The 15,913-nt window shown below is 38.1% G+C and overlaps 1 protein-coding gene across 8 annotated transcripts in view; it reads left to right on the top strand.

Moving 5' to 3' along the window:
• The window catches only part of ROBO1 (roundabout guidance receptor 1), a 1,104,481-nt gene that overhangs the window by 684,043 nt on the left and 404,525 nt on the right, over positions 1–15,913 (top strand). Inside the window, exon 1 of one of the 8 annotated variants that reach the window (XM_073231809.1) lies at positions 98–1,281. The exons of the other annotated variants lie outside the window; for them this stretch is intronic. Coding sequence (XP_073087910.1) covers positions 1,227–1,281 — 55 coding nt within the window. The 5' untranslated portion in view covers positions 98–1,226. Of the gene's footprint in view, positions 1–97; positions 1,282–15,913 lie in introns of those variants that run through there. 8 annotated transcript variants of the gene reach the window in all.

Consider the following 15,913-nt stretch of genomic DNA (forward strand, 5'->3'; position numbering starts at 1 on the left):
TCGCTTGGATTTCTGATCTCGAGCAGTTTGATTCTCACCTGAGGGCGCAGTCGGGCACCCCTGACTTGTGGATGGAAATATTAAGGAGCTGACCTTGCCAGACCAGCCTGTGGACAGTGTAGAGTGTAGCATGGAAAGGACCGCGCGGCTCCTTTAAGTATTCACCGGCCTGGGAGGAGAGGGAGGAAACTGGGAGTCGCGCGGACGTTGGGGGAAACCCACAAGCAATTGAGCCTGAGAAGAGGCTGCGTGAGAGCGGAAACTTCAGACGTTGCAGACCCCGGAGGAGCTGGGTGAGCCGCGGCTGCCGTCGCTCCCGTCAGCGGCAGCATCCTCCGCGCCCCTCTCCGCCGTCCTGGGGAGCTGCCTGTCTGCAGCAAGCACGAGCCAGAGCTGCGGGCAGCCACCCTCAAGAAGTTTGGGCTCCAGTGTCCCAGCCGCGAGGAGTTCGGGGTTGCTTGCGCGCGCCCCTGCGGGCGAGGGGTCGGGGGAGATGGTGAGCGCCGTGCGGGGCTGGGGGCGCCGGGGAGGCGTGCGTGTGTCTGCGAACCTGCCGCTGTACCCCGTCCCCTCCGCATCTCCCAAGTGATGGGAACAAGGGCCCGCCCAGGGAACCGCTGCCGCCGCACCGCCCCCTCGCTCGCCGCCGGAGCGTGGAGTCACCCAGGCACACCCCCGGCACCCTGTGCCTATCCTCCCGAGCTCCCGCTGCTGCCTCGGCTGCCTCTGCCGCCGCCGTGGGCGGCCCTCTGTTGACTGGGCTCGCCTGGAGACGGAGAAGCGCTTCTTGGTTCTCCGCAGCCCGTTCTCACACCCCAACTTCGCGGCCGCCGCGCCTGCCCTCGCCGCGCGCTCGGGCACTCTGTGTGGGGGAGCACTCCGGGAGGCTGGGCAAGACCGCGGAGGCAGGAAACCGCACAACTGTTCTGCTTCGGCTCTTTGTTGTTCGCTTTGGATGGTCCTTGGAAGTGGCCGAGCCTCCTCGCAAGCCCTGGAGCCAGAGAAGGCAACCCTTGAAATTCTTAGTTTGAGAAGGGCTTTGAGATACTGACAAGCGTCCGGAAAGGTCGACAAGTAATTGCTCTGAAAACTGGCAGACTGACCCACGTTGCTTATATTAAGCCTTTGTGTGTAGTGTATGTGGTGTGTGGCTTCATAAATTTGGGCACCCCATTTCTACTCCCTCCTCTTGGCATGAGACTGTATGCAGGATCCACCCGAGGACAATGATCGCGGAGTCTGCTCACTTTTACCTCTTTGGATTAATATGTCTCTGCTCAGGTAATCCTGCGTCTTCTCTCTTCGTCCTTCATCCCCCCTGCACGCCCCCTCTCCCTTTTCACAATCAAACGCCGTACTGCACTTCGGAGACCTCTCCCTTCTAAGGGCGGATGGGCTCGATGCCGGCAGGAGTTTTAGGCGAACAGGTTCTTAGTTCGCACTTTGGGTTGTCCTTGTCCCCTCATCCCTCATGAACCCCCTACCCCCACCCAACCCCACCCCAAGCCACCTCGCAGACCTCGGCCTTTTGCCAAGTTCAGGGCACGCCCGTCTGAGCTGCAGGGTGGGAGGGGGCAGCCGCAGGCGGTGGTGAGCTTGGGCCCTCAGGATGAGCCAAATGAGTTTCATCTCTCGGCCGCTGCTTCGCGGAGGGAGATGTGCTCCGAGAACTGGGGGCCCAGAGACCCGCCAGGATTCCTGAACCTGTCCTCCAATTCGCCCCTCCTCTTCCGAGCACAAGGGGTTATTAGTAGTTGTTTTATGTAACCAAAGTCTGTAATTAAATTCGATTATCAAGAAACTTTAGGAAATAACTCCTTACGGTAGGATATAAACTAGCCACTCTGCCTGGCTGGGTTAGAAGGAAAAGAGGCAGTTTGTTGCAAGTATCTGAAAGGCAACAGTTAGTTGCCAGGGAATTTTCATTGGCAAGGGAAAACAAGGCTGAATTTAGAATTTGGGGGAATAATTAAATAGTGCTGAAACTCTCCATATGAAGTGTTGGAAGGATGCTGCAATGGGATCCTGCTGCTGTAAGAGTACAAACACTGTATCCACCCTTACATACAGTGTTCTTACAGTCCCTAAGAAACTTTTACTACGAGTGAACAGAACCACGACTCAACTTTTCTTTCTTTCCTTTTGGTAGATTCTGGTTTCAATCAAGGATCCAATTTCAAGCCTTAAAACACACACGCGCGCGCACGCACACACACACGGACCTCGGAATTTTTTTTTATAGTCGCACACTGAGCTTCGAGTTGCATTAGGGCCTATAGGCTAGAGTTATTCAATTTGCATGATTATGAGACAGTTTTGAAAGGTTGGTTTGAGCTTTCTGTGGTCCATGACTGTGGTTACATTTGACAAAGGATTTTACTTAAGTTAATGAAATATAAAATAGAGGAAGAGAAACTCACATCAGCTAAATGATAGCCAACAAACAACAAACCCTAGAAGACTGTTAGCCCAGTAGATATACTTTCTGACTGAAGGGGATCTAGGCAACTACACGAAGAAATTTATTAAATTGTTACTTTGAAGAAAACAGAAAAAAACAAAGTTTTCTTATATGTCACAGTGGTTGGATGAATAGATTAAATTAACTCTTTGGAGCCACCTCTTCTTACTTCCAGCCTCCCCTTTCTATAGTGTAGTTTTTTTTCCAAGTTAGCAGATCTAAATGATTGAACAGTAGTTCCCTACCCCCACTTCCAGCCTTGGATACAAATCAAAAACATTAAGATCTGATCTATTTGTCTCTCTTTGCTGTGTCTCTCCCTAGTTTAATTTACAGCTTCAGATACCTTTGAGATTTTTGTTGATTCACCTTCTTGGTTAAAGTTTATTCACGTGTGTAAAGTGAAGTGTCAGTATGATAAATGACTGGAGGGGCAGATTACTGAAGATAGGGGGATTAATGGTCATTAGTCACTGTGCTGAGTTTGTATATGTTGGGACATTTTATCATGGCTGTAGATTAAAGACAGGGTCACACTAATAGGGTATCACTGAAAGCTGGTTGAGTCAGAGAGCAAATTCTGTCTTCACTTGGAGAAATATCTGCAGGGGAGGGTGTAAGGTCCTCTCAGATTTAATAATTTTATGAGTGGCTAGTATCCAAGGTTTTTAATTTAAATAGATAAAAGGCATTTATAATCTTGAAGCTAAGCTGATTTCTGGCTTTGTTTTTCTAATTTGATTTTCCATATAAGCCACTGATGTTTGATAAACATATGTTTTTCTTAATAGGCGTGCTTATCTGATTTATTTGCCAGGTTGCAGGTCAGAGGTGTCTTTGTGAAGTGTTCTTTCATATTTAACATGAAGTTCTGTATCATTCCTCTGATAACTTTAACTCTTGCTGTGAATCTGAACTTGGGAGGCCAAATTATTGGGCTGCTGGGATGATTTCATGGCCGGGTGCTGTCCTAAAGTCACACTATTGATTTGAATAAAACATCACATAACTCAGATCAGTAACTAGAGTTGGGTGTGGTCAGGACACCTGGACAGCGAATGAATGAAGTTCTTGAAAGATTGTGTTTCATATCTTGCCTCAAGCCTAAAATCACAGTCTATATCACTTGTTAATGGAGTGTATTTAGGAAAAACGTGGTGAGCTTAAATAAATCAAAGTGTACTGAGGGGGTTAAGTACCTTCAACAAGATTTAACCTGTAAAAGCATCTATTGGTTGTCGGTTCTTCTTTTCTTTCTTTTTTTAAAACTTGGCTGCCAACCTCACAAAGTCCTATGGTTTTCTTCAAACAGATTACAAACTTCATTTTGATGTGTGTCATACTTAACCTCAAATATTATGCTTAAGAGTATGTGTTTGCTTTTTTGAATCTTTTATTTATTAACCTAATGCCACTGTTTTTATTCTAGGAAAATATATCATACTACTATTAATTGATATATAACTGTTTTTTTTAATCAATATATAACTGTTTATTCTGGAAAAATATGATTTTGGAAAAAATAGCTCCCTAGAAATTCATTTTTTTAAGGTGAATTTGTTCAGTGGTGAGTTTATGTGTGTTCTTTTCTATGGATAGCTAGGCTTTTGGTGAGGGGAGCAGATGGGACAGCACTGTAAACAAAACTCTGTGTGATCTCTCAGAAACTGACTTGAAACATTCCTTATAAACTCTCCCCAATTCCTCTTGGTAAAACCTGCTTTTAAGTGAAAAAGTGAATTTCAGTTCAAACTTAGATCTAATTTCAAATAAAGTAAAATCCACTAGTTCTTTCCTTCCTTCCTTCCCTCTCCCTCCCTCCCTTTCTCTTTTCTCTCTTTCTCTCTTTATTTCTTTTTCTCTCTCTCTGCCTCTGTCTCTCTCTTTTTTTTGTTGGAGGGAGGTCTTTGGGAAGTAGGATTTTTTTAGGTAAGTTTCACTATGTGAAACACTTATCTGGGTCCCTGGTCTGTCTTTGTCTAGGAATCCTTTCCTCTCTTTTCCTCTCCCCCACTCTCCCAGATTCTTTGGTAATTCCAATAATTTCTTACTAGTTTCTTCATAAACTTTTTGGTGTTTAAATATACTTGTCTGAATACTGTGGCACCTATTCAAATAATCTTATATCTTGATAATGGCCCTTTAACACATTATTATCATGGTTTAATGCCTTAGAACAGAAAGTTTACTTGAAATTTTCCCTTAACTTCACCATGGCAAATGAAATATTCTTGTGTGTGTTAAAGTGGTGCAAAACGCTAAATTCTGAATCTACAATGATGTTTGTTTGTTTTACATTGAGTAGATATCTATAAGTAAAAATACTGGGCAACCAGAGTAAGACTGTCAACTTAAGTAAGGAAACTTAGAATAACAGCTAGCCAGTGAAGATCATGAATAGTTGAGTCTTCGTGTGTCATCTTCTGTGTTAATAAAAACATGCAAAGGTATTATGTTAATTTTGGGCACTTCTAAAAATGTTTATTTATTAAAATAAAAGCATAACTGCCCTGCAAGCTGACTGCTTATGGCAAAATATAAGGAAATCAAAGTCGTTACTCAGATTAAAACCAGGAATAAGGTAATCTGTAGAATAAATTAAGAAGTTTGGTATAAGAAAGGAAGAAAATAAGTGAAGCCAGAAGCAGGAGTCTAGGAAAGTATTGTAGAAACAGATCCAAAATTCAACTAGTTAAAATACAGGAGGAGGTGGTGTAGAAGTAGACACAACAGCCAAATCTCAGTGAACCTTCTGATCACACAGAGCATGGAAAGCAAATCCAAAAACTGGATTTCTGAAAATCTGATGTCACTGTGCATACTCCATATGTAACGACAATTATATAAGGCTGTTATGCAAGCTAATTTGCATTTTTAAAACAAAAAAGCATTATGAAACATGTTTAAATATTTCATGAATTCATAGCTTTTTTAAACCTACTTTTAATAAGACTTTAGAATATTGACTACTTTATCTTATATAGCGGAGCGTAAAACTAAGTAGTTACCTTCCATATCATCTCTTCCTTTTTGCTTAGAGGAGACCAATAAAGTGGAAGAAAGAAATAATTTCAAAAAGGAGATTGAGTTAAAATTCTGGGGTACCATAAGAAACTTTATGACAACTACTATCGCTATGAAGACGTGACTGTCATTTATTGAGCGTTCAGTCTTATTTAATGCTTATAAGAAAGAACCCTATGACATAGGTACAGTTATTTGTACAATATTGCTTTTTTCTTACTTTATAGTTGGGTAAACTATATCATTAAGAGTTTAGGAGATCAGGATGAGCGGGATTTGAGCCAAGTCTGATTCCAAAGCATTTAACCACCAAGCACTTTCTAGTTGAAAGAAAGAAATGAAGAATATAAATAAGAAAAGTTGTCATTCAGTCATTTTATATTTTAAAACTTGTCAGAAAAACCCCACCTAAACAAGACTGTGAATTGAATACTTGAGAATCCGGAAAGGAGGCATTCCTTTTCCTGCCAATAACTTAATGGTCTTTACATTTTTAGATCACCAGACAAGACAATCTTTACATCCAATCATTCACAGCCAGTCTTTTTCATGCCTGCATTTTCTGGCATACTTTAAAGAAGAGACTGAACTGAAGTCAAAATAGTGACCACAGGTGATCCAGAACCACAGAGATTCCTAGTTGTAATTTGGACAATGAGTGCCATTTTCATTCATATGCGTTTGAGGAGAGGTTTTGCTCTGAGTCGCAAGGCAAATAATTGGTACTTGTCAGGGAAGAGCCTGTGGAGAGACAGTCATTTCCTCTGGGGTTGCTTTCCCCTCACGGTTTGACATGGGCTGGCGGTCATTTAGGAGTAGATAAGCCTTCTGCTTGACTGCTGTCCGCAGATGACTCCCTTCATGGTTACTGATCATGGGAGGGCTGAGTTAATACCTGGGTGATCAGCTGGTTGGAAACTGCTTATGCATAGCCAATAAAGTTGCCATCCTGTGGAGATCAAAAGGCCGTCTTCTTTCTTCACAATTCTGGATTAGCATGGTTTCCTTTTCCACTTCTCCCTCCACCTTCAGCCCTTTCCTTCCATATTGCTGGTGAAGAAGAGGAAGAAAAGATTATATCTGTAGTGTACAGAGAGATAGCTTTGATCTCCACTTCTTTGCCTTTCTCACTCTCTCAGTTTCTCACTCTCTATCATCCTGTGTCTTTCTGAACCTCCAGAAGGCTCTTTGTAACCCTGGAAGGTGCTGCTTGTTCAGTGGGAGAGTTCGGTCTCTCTTCCCTTCAGCCGAAACAGGCTGCAATGAATTCCCTTACTTCTGTGATTTTCCTTGGCTTTCATACATCTTATGACAATGTTGCTCCACACCTAAAACAGTATTTTGAACAGCATGACTATGCATATCTTCTGACTTCATTTAGTGAAAGAAGTACCTCTGTGGTGTTAACAGCTGTCTGTGCCTTAGAGCCGGGAAAGAATATCTGTTTATTTAAATTAATTAATTAATTTTATAATTTGGGAGAGACTGTGTAGAAGACAATTGTAGAAAATGTTCTTGAATTGCCAGTTTGGTGCTAAATAGTCTACAGGCTTAATGCCTGTCACCTAGTTTGACACTTAAATGAAGTGTTAAAAGCACCATCAATGGATGTAAGCAAATGTCAGCAGAGCTGTGTGGTTCTGGCTAAGTGGGAATATATTCTCTTTGTGTCAAGTGATTGACTGTATGCAGCATATAGGGAGTAGGAGGCTTTGATTCCTAATAATAGAATGTATTTGGGGGATCTATTGTTTAGATTGTGTTAACCTTCCTTATTAGAAAACATACTTTTAAAGTACTTCCAGTAGTACCAGCTCATGGTTATGTCTTCTCAGAATGGTTTTGACTGGATTTCAGAAAATACCAAGTTCAAAGTATGGGCCACCTAAGCCTATGTTTAGCTCATCTTTACATGACCTGAGAACCAGGGGCAGCTTATCCACAGTCACCATGGAAGAAGCATGGAGTACTTGGAACTTTCCCCTGAAATTTGTAGCAAGAGGTTATCACTTGAATACTAGAGTTCCAGTTTGTATCCCCAATAATCTGTAGATTCTTCTTTTAATGTGAGGAAAGTCTTTAAGAGTACTAAAATTGTTACATGAGACTATTTGGTATTTAAAAATCACTTTAGGTATATATCTTGACTTAGCTTAAAATTTTAGTGCTCATAACAGGAGACAGTGTTTATAGGACCATAAAGTTCTTTGTGGTGAAATATGTATGATCATAATTTTTGCACCATTGTGGGAAAAAACAATCAACTTGGTAAAATCATTCCTGGATTTTAGCAGAAGAGGAAACACAAGCCTGATTAGTTTCTCTCCACTAACAGGACTGTGAGGCCCTTTTATGTCATTAGCAATCTCAGGTAGAGTTTGAACGGCAAATGGGGCCAAAGAAAAAGTGAATCAGGCCACACAATGTCTGTTTAAAGATCAATTGGCATCCTACAGTACTAATGAGATTCACTAAGTCTTATAATTCGATCTCCAAGCTTAATCTGCATACACCATTTTATTTTCTGTTTTAGCATGTGAAATTTTTTCCATTAATGTTGCACTAATTTCTGCTTTGGTTAAAGAATCTGCAATTTCTTTCCTATATAAAGGAAATATAAAACATATACTTTTTAGTTTCACAGATGTAAAGTTGATTTTGTTTACTCAGGCTTGATTTAAAAGGTAGTCTTTATTACTCTGAAACTTCACTAAAATGGTGCTGGCTCATATAACAAAGCGCACTAAAGCACACTTCTATGTGTTAACTATACACCTCTGGGTAGCTTTAAAGTACTTTGGTTTTCTGGTTTGGGAAGTAATTTCATTGTCTTCAGATCATTCAGTTAGCAAGTTGTCTGAATAAAGTAAACTGGCTTCTACAGGCTGCAGAAGATAAATTCATCTGTTTTTCTCTCACATTTGAGGACAAGTGAAAGTTTCCTTAGCAATCTGGCATTGAGTTTGGAACTAGAACTTGCTTAAATTAATGAACTTAGTAATATTTTGCCAAATCTAAACATGTAGAAGAGAAATAAGAGGCTGAGCGTTTTACTTGGGAACATGTGCAGAGGAAAGGTGTTTACTGATGAGATTGTTGCTGTTAATCTTGATGAATTAGAGTTGAATAGAAGCATCATAAGGACTCAATGTGGTTAGAGAGGAAATGAAATTCATTGCATTATTTGGTCTTTTTTCCTATTTTGGATTATTCAGTCTCAGAAGCTCATCATTTCTTAGGGCCTTATATTCAAAATTACCCTTTCACCATTTTGCATGTGACATATTTAGCATAAAGTTTTTACACACATGGTGATTATATATATATATTAACCTGATGATGAAAAAAAGGTCAAGTGATTAATTAAATGATGAATTGATGCGGTATAGGCCCAAAAGTGTACATTGAATGTGAGACTAGGAATCAATAATACTAACATCTTTAATAAAAATAATAATAATAATTATTATTATAAAGCCTACAATTTATAAAGCTTACAATTTAGGGATGAATGCATTGCTCTTATCCATATTATCATATTTCCATATAATATGGAAAATGAGGTACAGAAAATTCACTTGACTGTAGTCTCCCTAGTTCAGTGGGGTGGGGATTTGAAATCAGCCTGTCTGATCACAGAATTTTTGTTTTTCACAATTACATAACTACACTACACTGTTCCCTTAAAGGAAAATGACTGTAGATGAAACAAGGTAAAGTGTGCATATAACAAGGCTGTAAAGTTTTTTGTAATGCCTTTTTTTATGAAGGAACTAGATTGTGCTGCCAAGTTTTCTGGTTCCTTTTCAGATGTTAGAATTTTCTGGTGTATCTGATTTGTCCCTCTTCTGCTTGTCACATGATAGCCCATAAAAAAGAGTGCACCCTGGCATTAGACACCAGAGAACACAGAAACTTAAGTCCACCCCTATAACATGGGTTAGTGGAATTTAGTGCTGCTCCGATTTGTAGTAAATTTAAGTTAATAAGAACCAAGTAAGTTTTATGATAGCTCAATTATATAAGTGAATAGAAATTGTCCCTAATTTAGAAAATACTGTCAACAGGATCTAGCTTATCTAAGAAACTGGTGTAGAATTTTTGTTTTGAGTTTGAAAGTAAGTGGTTCACATAGTGATGAGTTATTATAATTATAAAAGCATATTAAGCAGCAGCTTGGTTAGAATCTGTGATTACTGTTCCTTTAAAGGTAAAGGTGTATCCTTCTCAGATGACAAGTTTTGTGGAAAACAAAGAATGTAGCATTGGTTAACTTGACCCCTGTGAATGAAACCTGCCAGAGTCTGTAATAACTATCAAAACCAGTATTGTAATAAATACCCTTTCAGAAGTAATGTAGTTGGTTTTTAAAATGTTACTCTTCCTTTTCTTATTCTTGTCAATATATGTGTCTAAGATTGTTCTATAATTTCTTAGGTATAGTTTTCTCAGCTGATCTCAGTAGTCTTCCAGAGTTACTTCCAAATGTGTAGATGAGAGGCACATTTATGTTCCCGTAAGTTTGTGACTTTACTTAAGGCTTAAAGGAAGACTGAAGCTTTTCCCAGTTATACATATACATATATACCACTACTCAAGAAAGTATCATATCTAAACCCTTCTTTATGAGACCTGAAGTTTTAGCCTTCAGGTTTTTACTCTTTATCTTAAAATATACTTAATAGTAATTTATTTCTATGTATTTATTGCTTTTCAATTTGCCATTCATTTGTTCAATTATGCTAGTTGTGTATTATGAATAGGGCTTAATAACATTTATTTTCTTCCTCAGGAAACTAATTACTATCAATCTTGATAACAATCAAAGATTATTAACCAGGAGTCAACTTTTATTGCTGTTAGATACTTTAAAGAATGGTTTAGACATAGGTGATAATGTATAAGAGCTTTTAATAAAAGGTCCATGTGTGTACATATAAACAGGAAAATGAATATTGAATCACATCAATGAATCTTTGACACCACATGAATACAAGATGTTTTGATATGATTGGAGTAAGGCAACTTGCATTTTGGGAAATGCCAAGTCAAGAGGATTTACTTAGGGCTTCTTGAAATAAGTAGCTAAGGAGTGTGGAGAGAAAGAATAGAATATTTTGTTGAGTGAGAGAAAATATTTGAGAAGTGCATCTAGGACTGGTGATCTGAAAAACTGACATAATCTGTTTGAAGAGGTAGACTTTACAATTGGTTATTATAGATTTTCACTTATGACCTTGTTATATTTTAGAGGACATTATTAATAATCGCATTCATTCTTTTCATTCATTTAGTCGGCCTTACAACAAGTATTTAAAAAAGTTTATTCTTTGCACTTAGGGAATTTATAATAAATGGTTGATTGCTATAAATGTTATTTAATAGAGGTATGCATGACTGCTCTTGGAGCCTATGTTTTCACCATAAAAAGACCATTAATGGAGAAGAGCTGATATAAAATAAATGTAAATGTAATGACCTAATTCTTAGAGACTGACATTTTCTCTGAGGATATGGATAGCAGTGTACAGAGAAGCAGATTTTGATAAAATACTTTTTGTGTTATTGTTCTTAACCTGGCAGAGAATAATTTGGTCACATAATTTGGCCCGTAAGACGTTAACTGTATTTGTGCTTCAACCCACTCTGTAGTTCCAGCTCACATAGTTTGTTTCCTGTCCTTATTACTTTCTGTGACAGGTACCATCTCCTCATAGTATAAAAGACCCCATTTATAATTTTTATAAAATTTGTTCTCATTTCAATCTGAAACCCAACTCTATGTCCTATCATACGGGCCTTGATTTTACTCTTAAAAGTTACCTTTCATAAAACTGGTCTAGTTTTTTTTTTTCTTTTTAATTGAAGTATAGTTGATATATATTTTAATTTTATATAGTTAACACATAATATATTGGTTTCAAGTGTAAAATATACTGTGTACAACTGTGATTCAACAGTTATCTACATTATTAAACTAGTGTAATTTCTACATGAAACTGTTTTAATGTTTGAAGATAGTTATGTTCTTTCTAAACTTTTTATTCACCAGGCACGCGATTCCCATTTTCTTCCAGTTTTCCTCATTTGGTAAAGAGTCATTTCCCTCGGTTATGTTATTGTTTTGAATATTTGTTTTGTCAGTGTTCTGAAGTGTAACATGATATTTGAGAAATCTACCTGCTTTTTTAGTTAGAAATGTAGAGAGTTTTAAACTTTTTCCTAGTCTTCCATTAAATTTTTCATTGTATTTAAAAGTTCTTGCAGTATCCTAGGATACCTTCCTACCTTAATTCCCTGATGAGCCATCTCAGAACTGCTTTTCCTGGTCTAAAGTTACAATTCTTGGCAGGGAATATAAATAAAACAAAATTTATGAGATTCTCTGTTTTTCTACTCTGATAATGTTTTATAATGGTTGAAAATGGAAATTTCTATACAAAGTTTGTATAAGGAAATCTCTGTATTAGGTCTAAGGGATGGTTGGCTAGATGTTGCCATGGAGAAATTTGGGTCCAGCATAAAGAGACTTCCAGACTTTTCAAGACAAGGCACAAATCCATATTTTAAAATAAAATCTCCCAACTGATAAATGGGAGCAATTGAGTATTAATGATAATAATGACAATAATAAGTCCTGAAACCAAATGTGGGCCCCCAGGTCATGATTTTGTGGCTGTGGTATCTGACCGTACATCCCACAGAGGCCTGACATATCTGTTGGGGCTTAGCCCTGCTCTAAATATGTCAGAACCCCCCTACTTTCTCTTATCTACAGCATTTGAGAAGCCTTTACTTTTCTGATGTTTGGCCTTCCTTGCTGTATTGTTACTAGTTAAATGGTTACATAATAGCTTATTTATTTAACCAAAAGCTTCTGCCTTTATTAGGAGCTATTTACATTTTATAAATTCTATTTGTTGAGACAGCCAAAGTGATCAGCTTGACTGTTTATGTTTATTTTTTTGTCCTAAAGCTAACAAACAAAGGAAACAAAACCACAAGCCCTTTGATGGGCTAAGAGTCCCTGAAGAACTGAATAAATAAATACATTCTTGAGTAAGAAGAGAAATTATCAACACAGTCTTAAGCTTTCCTGATTGCTGTTAAGAGACACACCACTGTTACATATGAATTATATGTTGAGAAAATGCATTAAGGGAATGCAAGGAAATTGACAAAAAATTGGGCCTGTGGCTGAATTGCATAGAAGCCTTTATCTTCAGAAAGAATTTACTACAGAATCCTTTCCAAAATCTGTTTTCCCTTATTTGTTTTATTATATGTTTATAGGTGATTAGGTATTTGACAGATATATTATAAGGAGAGAAGCTTAATGGAAAGGATCAGTAACCATTGCCAATTGAATATTAACCAGAATTGAAAATAAAGCATCTCTGAAATAATTGGTCAGTGAAAAATGTTATTTAATTTATAAAATACCAATTTATGCAGTTTTAAAGAGGATATCTAGCATTTCTGTGGGAAAACCTGTACATAATTCAGAAATATTTCTAAAATAACATCTGGAGGATTTATTTAGGCAATGTAGAATGGTATAATTTGTTCAGGTGTTGAAGATATACTGCAAACCTAAATATATATGAAGAAACTTGTTAACTTTTAAAAAAACTGATCATTTCTTACTAAATCTATGTGAAATATTTCTACATGCAGAAAATTCCATTCTTCATTAGGTTTTACGGTAAAGTGCGTGGAATTTCTTTTTGTCTTTGAACGACTCATCCTGTTTGAAAGAATATGGCAGAGTCCCTTTGGGGATCATTAAGAGCATTACTCATGTTAGACGTCTACCAGGGGCAGCCCTCCTCATGCTAAATTCTAGAGCCCCAGTTCACAAATAAGATGAGATGCTCACAGGCACGAGGCAGGGAATAACGTGTGAGTGGGAGAAGGTCAAGGCAGGGGCAGGGGAAGAGGTCAGAAGCAGTAATATGCCCTGAGCAAGGAGTGCGATTCATTTGAAGCTAGAAACTTGTCACCAGCATTTCATTGTTCATAGTAAGCATGTTCATAGATGAGCGTTATCTGCTGCTCTGACAAAATAGCTTGCCAATAGTAATGGATTCTTCATCATTTAAAAGGGCAGGCATGATTTCCACATTTATTTGGAAATTATTTCTATAGTTGATACCTGCAGCCCTTAAGAGAATTAGCTAATTTGCCTATGTCTTGTTGATATTTATTGTCCCTGGACTATACCTCTATTCCTTCTCCCTGTGTTCTTCCAAATGCCTGTGTTTGGATGTGTTGCTATTATTGATTTGCTTGTATTGCACGAGTGCCTGATCAGGGTTTCCTGTCTATGAACCAGCAGCTTCAGCCAAGTGAGCAACCTTTTACACTCTGGCTTTTGTAAATGCTGTCCTCTATTTGGGAATGCTCTGTCCAGACCCATCCTTTTTCTTCATTTTTCTCCCCTGCTTTCCATCCCATTTCCCCTTTAGCCTAAGGGATTTGTGCAAGTGTCCTCTCCAGAAAGCCTTAGTGTCCTGTTCCACACCCCCTCCAGTGTAGACTTGATGTGCTTATGTGTTTCCCTTGCACCTTATACAAAAATGTGACCTTGCCCACAATTTTGCTGTATTGCACATTTACTTATCGAGGTTTCCTTTCAAACTGTGACTATTTATGTCTAATTAATTAATACTATTAGCACATTCAGTGTATTAATGAATGATTCAATACATGAATTGATTTGCCTAGACAAGAGTTGCAGAAGGGATTAATACTCCCTTTTATTCTTGGGTAAAATTTTCTTTTAGGAAGAGAGAAATGAACAATTGAAAAAAGAAAACCAGAATTGCCAAATACCACAAATCTTCATCCTAGGATCAAAAAACTAAAGAAGCCGCACAACTTGTTAGAAATATAAAGTGCCAAATTTGGAAGTAATTTATGAATGGGAGCTCTCAGTAGTTTTATCTTTACTGGATTCTACAAAATGGGTCAGATATGATTAGGATGCCTGCTTTTGCTTGGAGTTTATAGAGTTTCCTATAATTTTTCTATGGACTAACTGAAATACAGAGAGGGGAAAATCTTGACCTGGATTCAAACATGGTTGTTGCTGGCATTGAATCTTCCATTCTGTAGCTTTTTACCAAATGCCGTGAGTGAACTAAATTTTTCATCTGTGGAATTCAGGAATTGAAACAGTTGATATTTAGACTATTTCTAGAGTTTAAGTTGTGTAGTTTTTAACCTAAGAGCAGTACAGTAAACTGGATTATTTATCAATGAGTTTTATCCTTCTCAGTGTCTTTCAGTCAAGTGTAGTGACGATAAGGGAATAGGCTTCAAAATTAAAATACCATGTTTGAAATCTGGCCTCACTGCTAACCAGCCATGTTACCTTAGGAGGTTAGCTCACTTTTCTGTTTCCTTTTCAATAAAATGGAAATAACTTTGGTATCTATTTCACAGGGTTGTGGTTAAGCTTAGCTAAATCAATATATGTAAAGTGTTTAAAACAGTGTTTGACGTGTTCTGACATCTATTTAAATATGAATTGTGTTGTATCTATTAGTGTTTTGCTGACTGGTGGTCTTCATTGTTTTTTAAAATAAATTAGTTTATGAGTTGCTTGGTAGAGACCTTGACTTAACAAACCCTAAATATACAACTTATCCCTACAGAGATTCCAAAACTTCACCTCTTAGCAGAGGTTTACAAAACAACAACAAATGAGCAAACAAAAGCAGCTGTGTGAAGAGAAAACTCTGAGTTAATTTGACAGGTTGGAGACAGATTTCTGGGCAGATTGCCACGCCAATATGATAGTCATTTCTATCCAAAAACAGCAAAATACGGTGTTTATGCTACACAAAAATGCCAACAATTAGAAGCTGTATCAATTTGCTCTCCCTCCACCCCTCAATTTAAAGAAATGTTAATGCTTCTAAGAGGATTAAGAGATTTACAATTTACTGTGAATTATTTTAATCTGATTATCAGTCCTCTTTTACTGGGAGCTCAACTCTTTAGCACTTGAGGACTGGAAGTTTTCACTTGGACTGTGGGATGGTGGTAGATATTGGGAAGTGTCAGGGATGGAGAGGAATGAGGCCATTTTGGATTCTGGAGTAATAATATAGGGGGCCAGACTGGGAGGGTGCAGTTTGAAGGGGAAGGAGAGAAGCACCAGTAATAAACTTCACATCTTAAAATATTCTCTGAATCCAGAAATATTGTATCCATCTCCCTTCTTTACTGTTTAAAGTCCTTTTAGGAAACCCAAAATCAAATTAGAAGCATTAATACTGTGATACAAGAAGCTTACTTTTAGGTGAGTCATTGACATAAATTTGGAAAATTGTGTCATTTATAGAAGAATATGGTGGGTTAAGATTTTAGCCTTTAACTTATTCATTTAATAAATAATCATACTCATTGTGTCTGGCTCAC

The sequence above is a fragment of the Manis javanica genome, chromosome 3 (assembly GCF_040802235.1).
Source record: "Manis javanica isolate MJ-LG chromosome 3, MJ_LKY, whole genome shotgun sequence".
Lineage (NCBI taxonomy): Eukaryota > Metazoa > Chordata > Mammalia > Pholidota > Manidae > Manis > Manis javanica.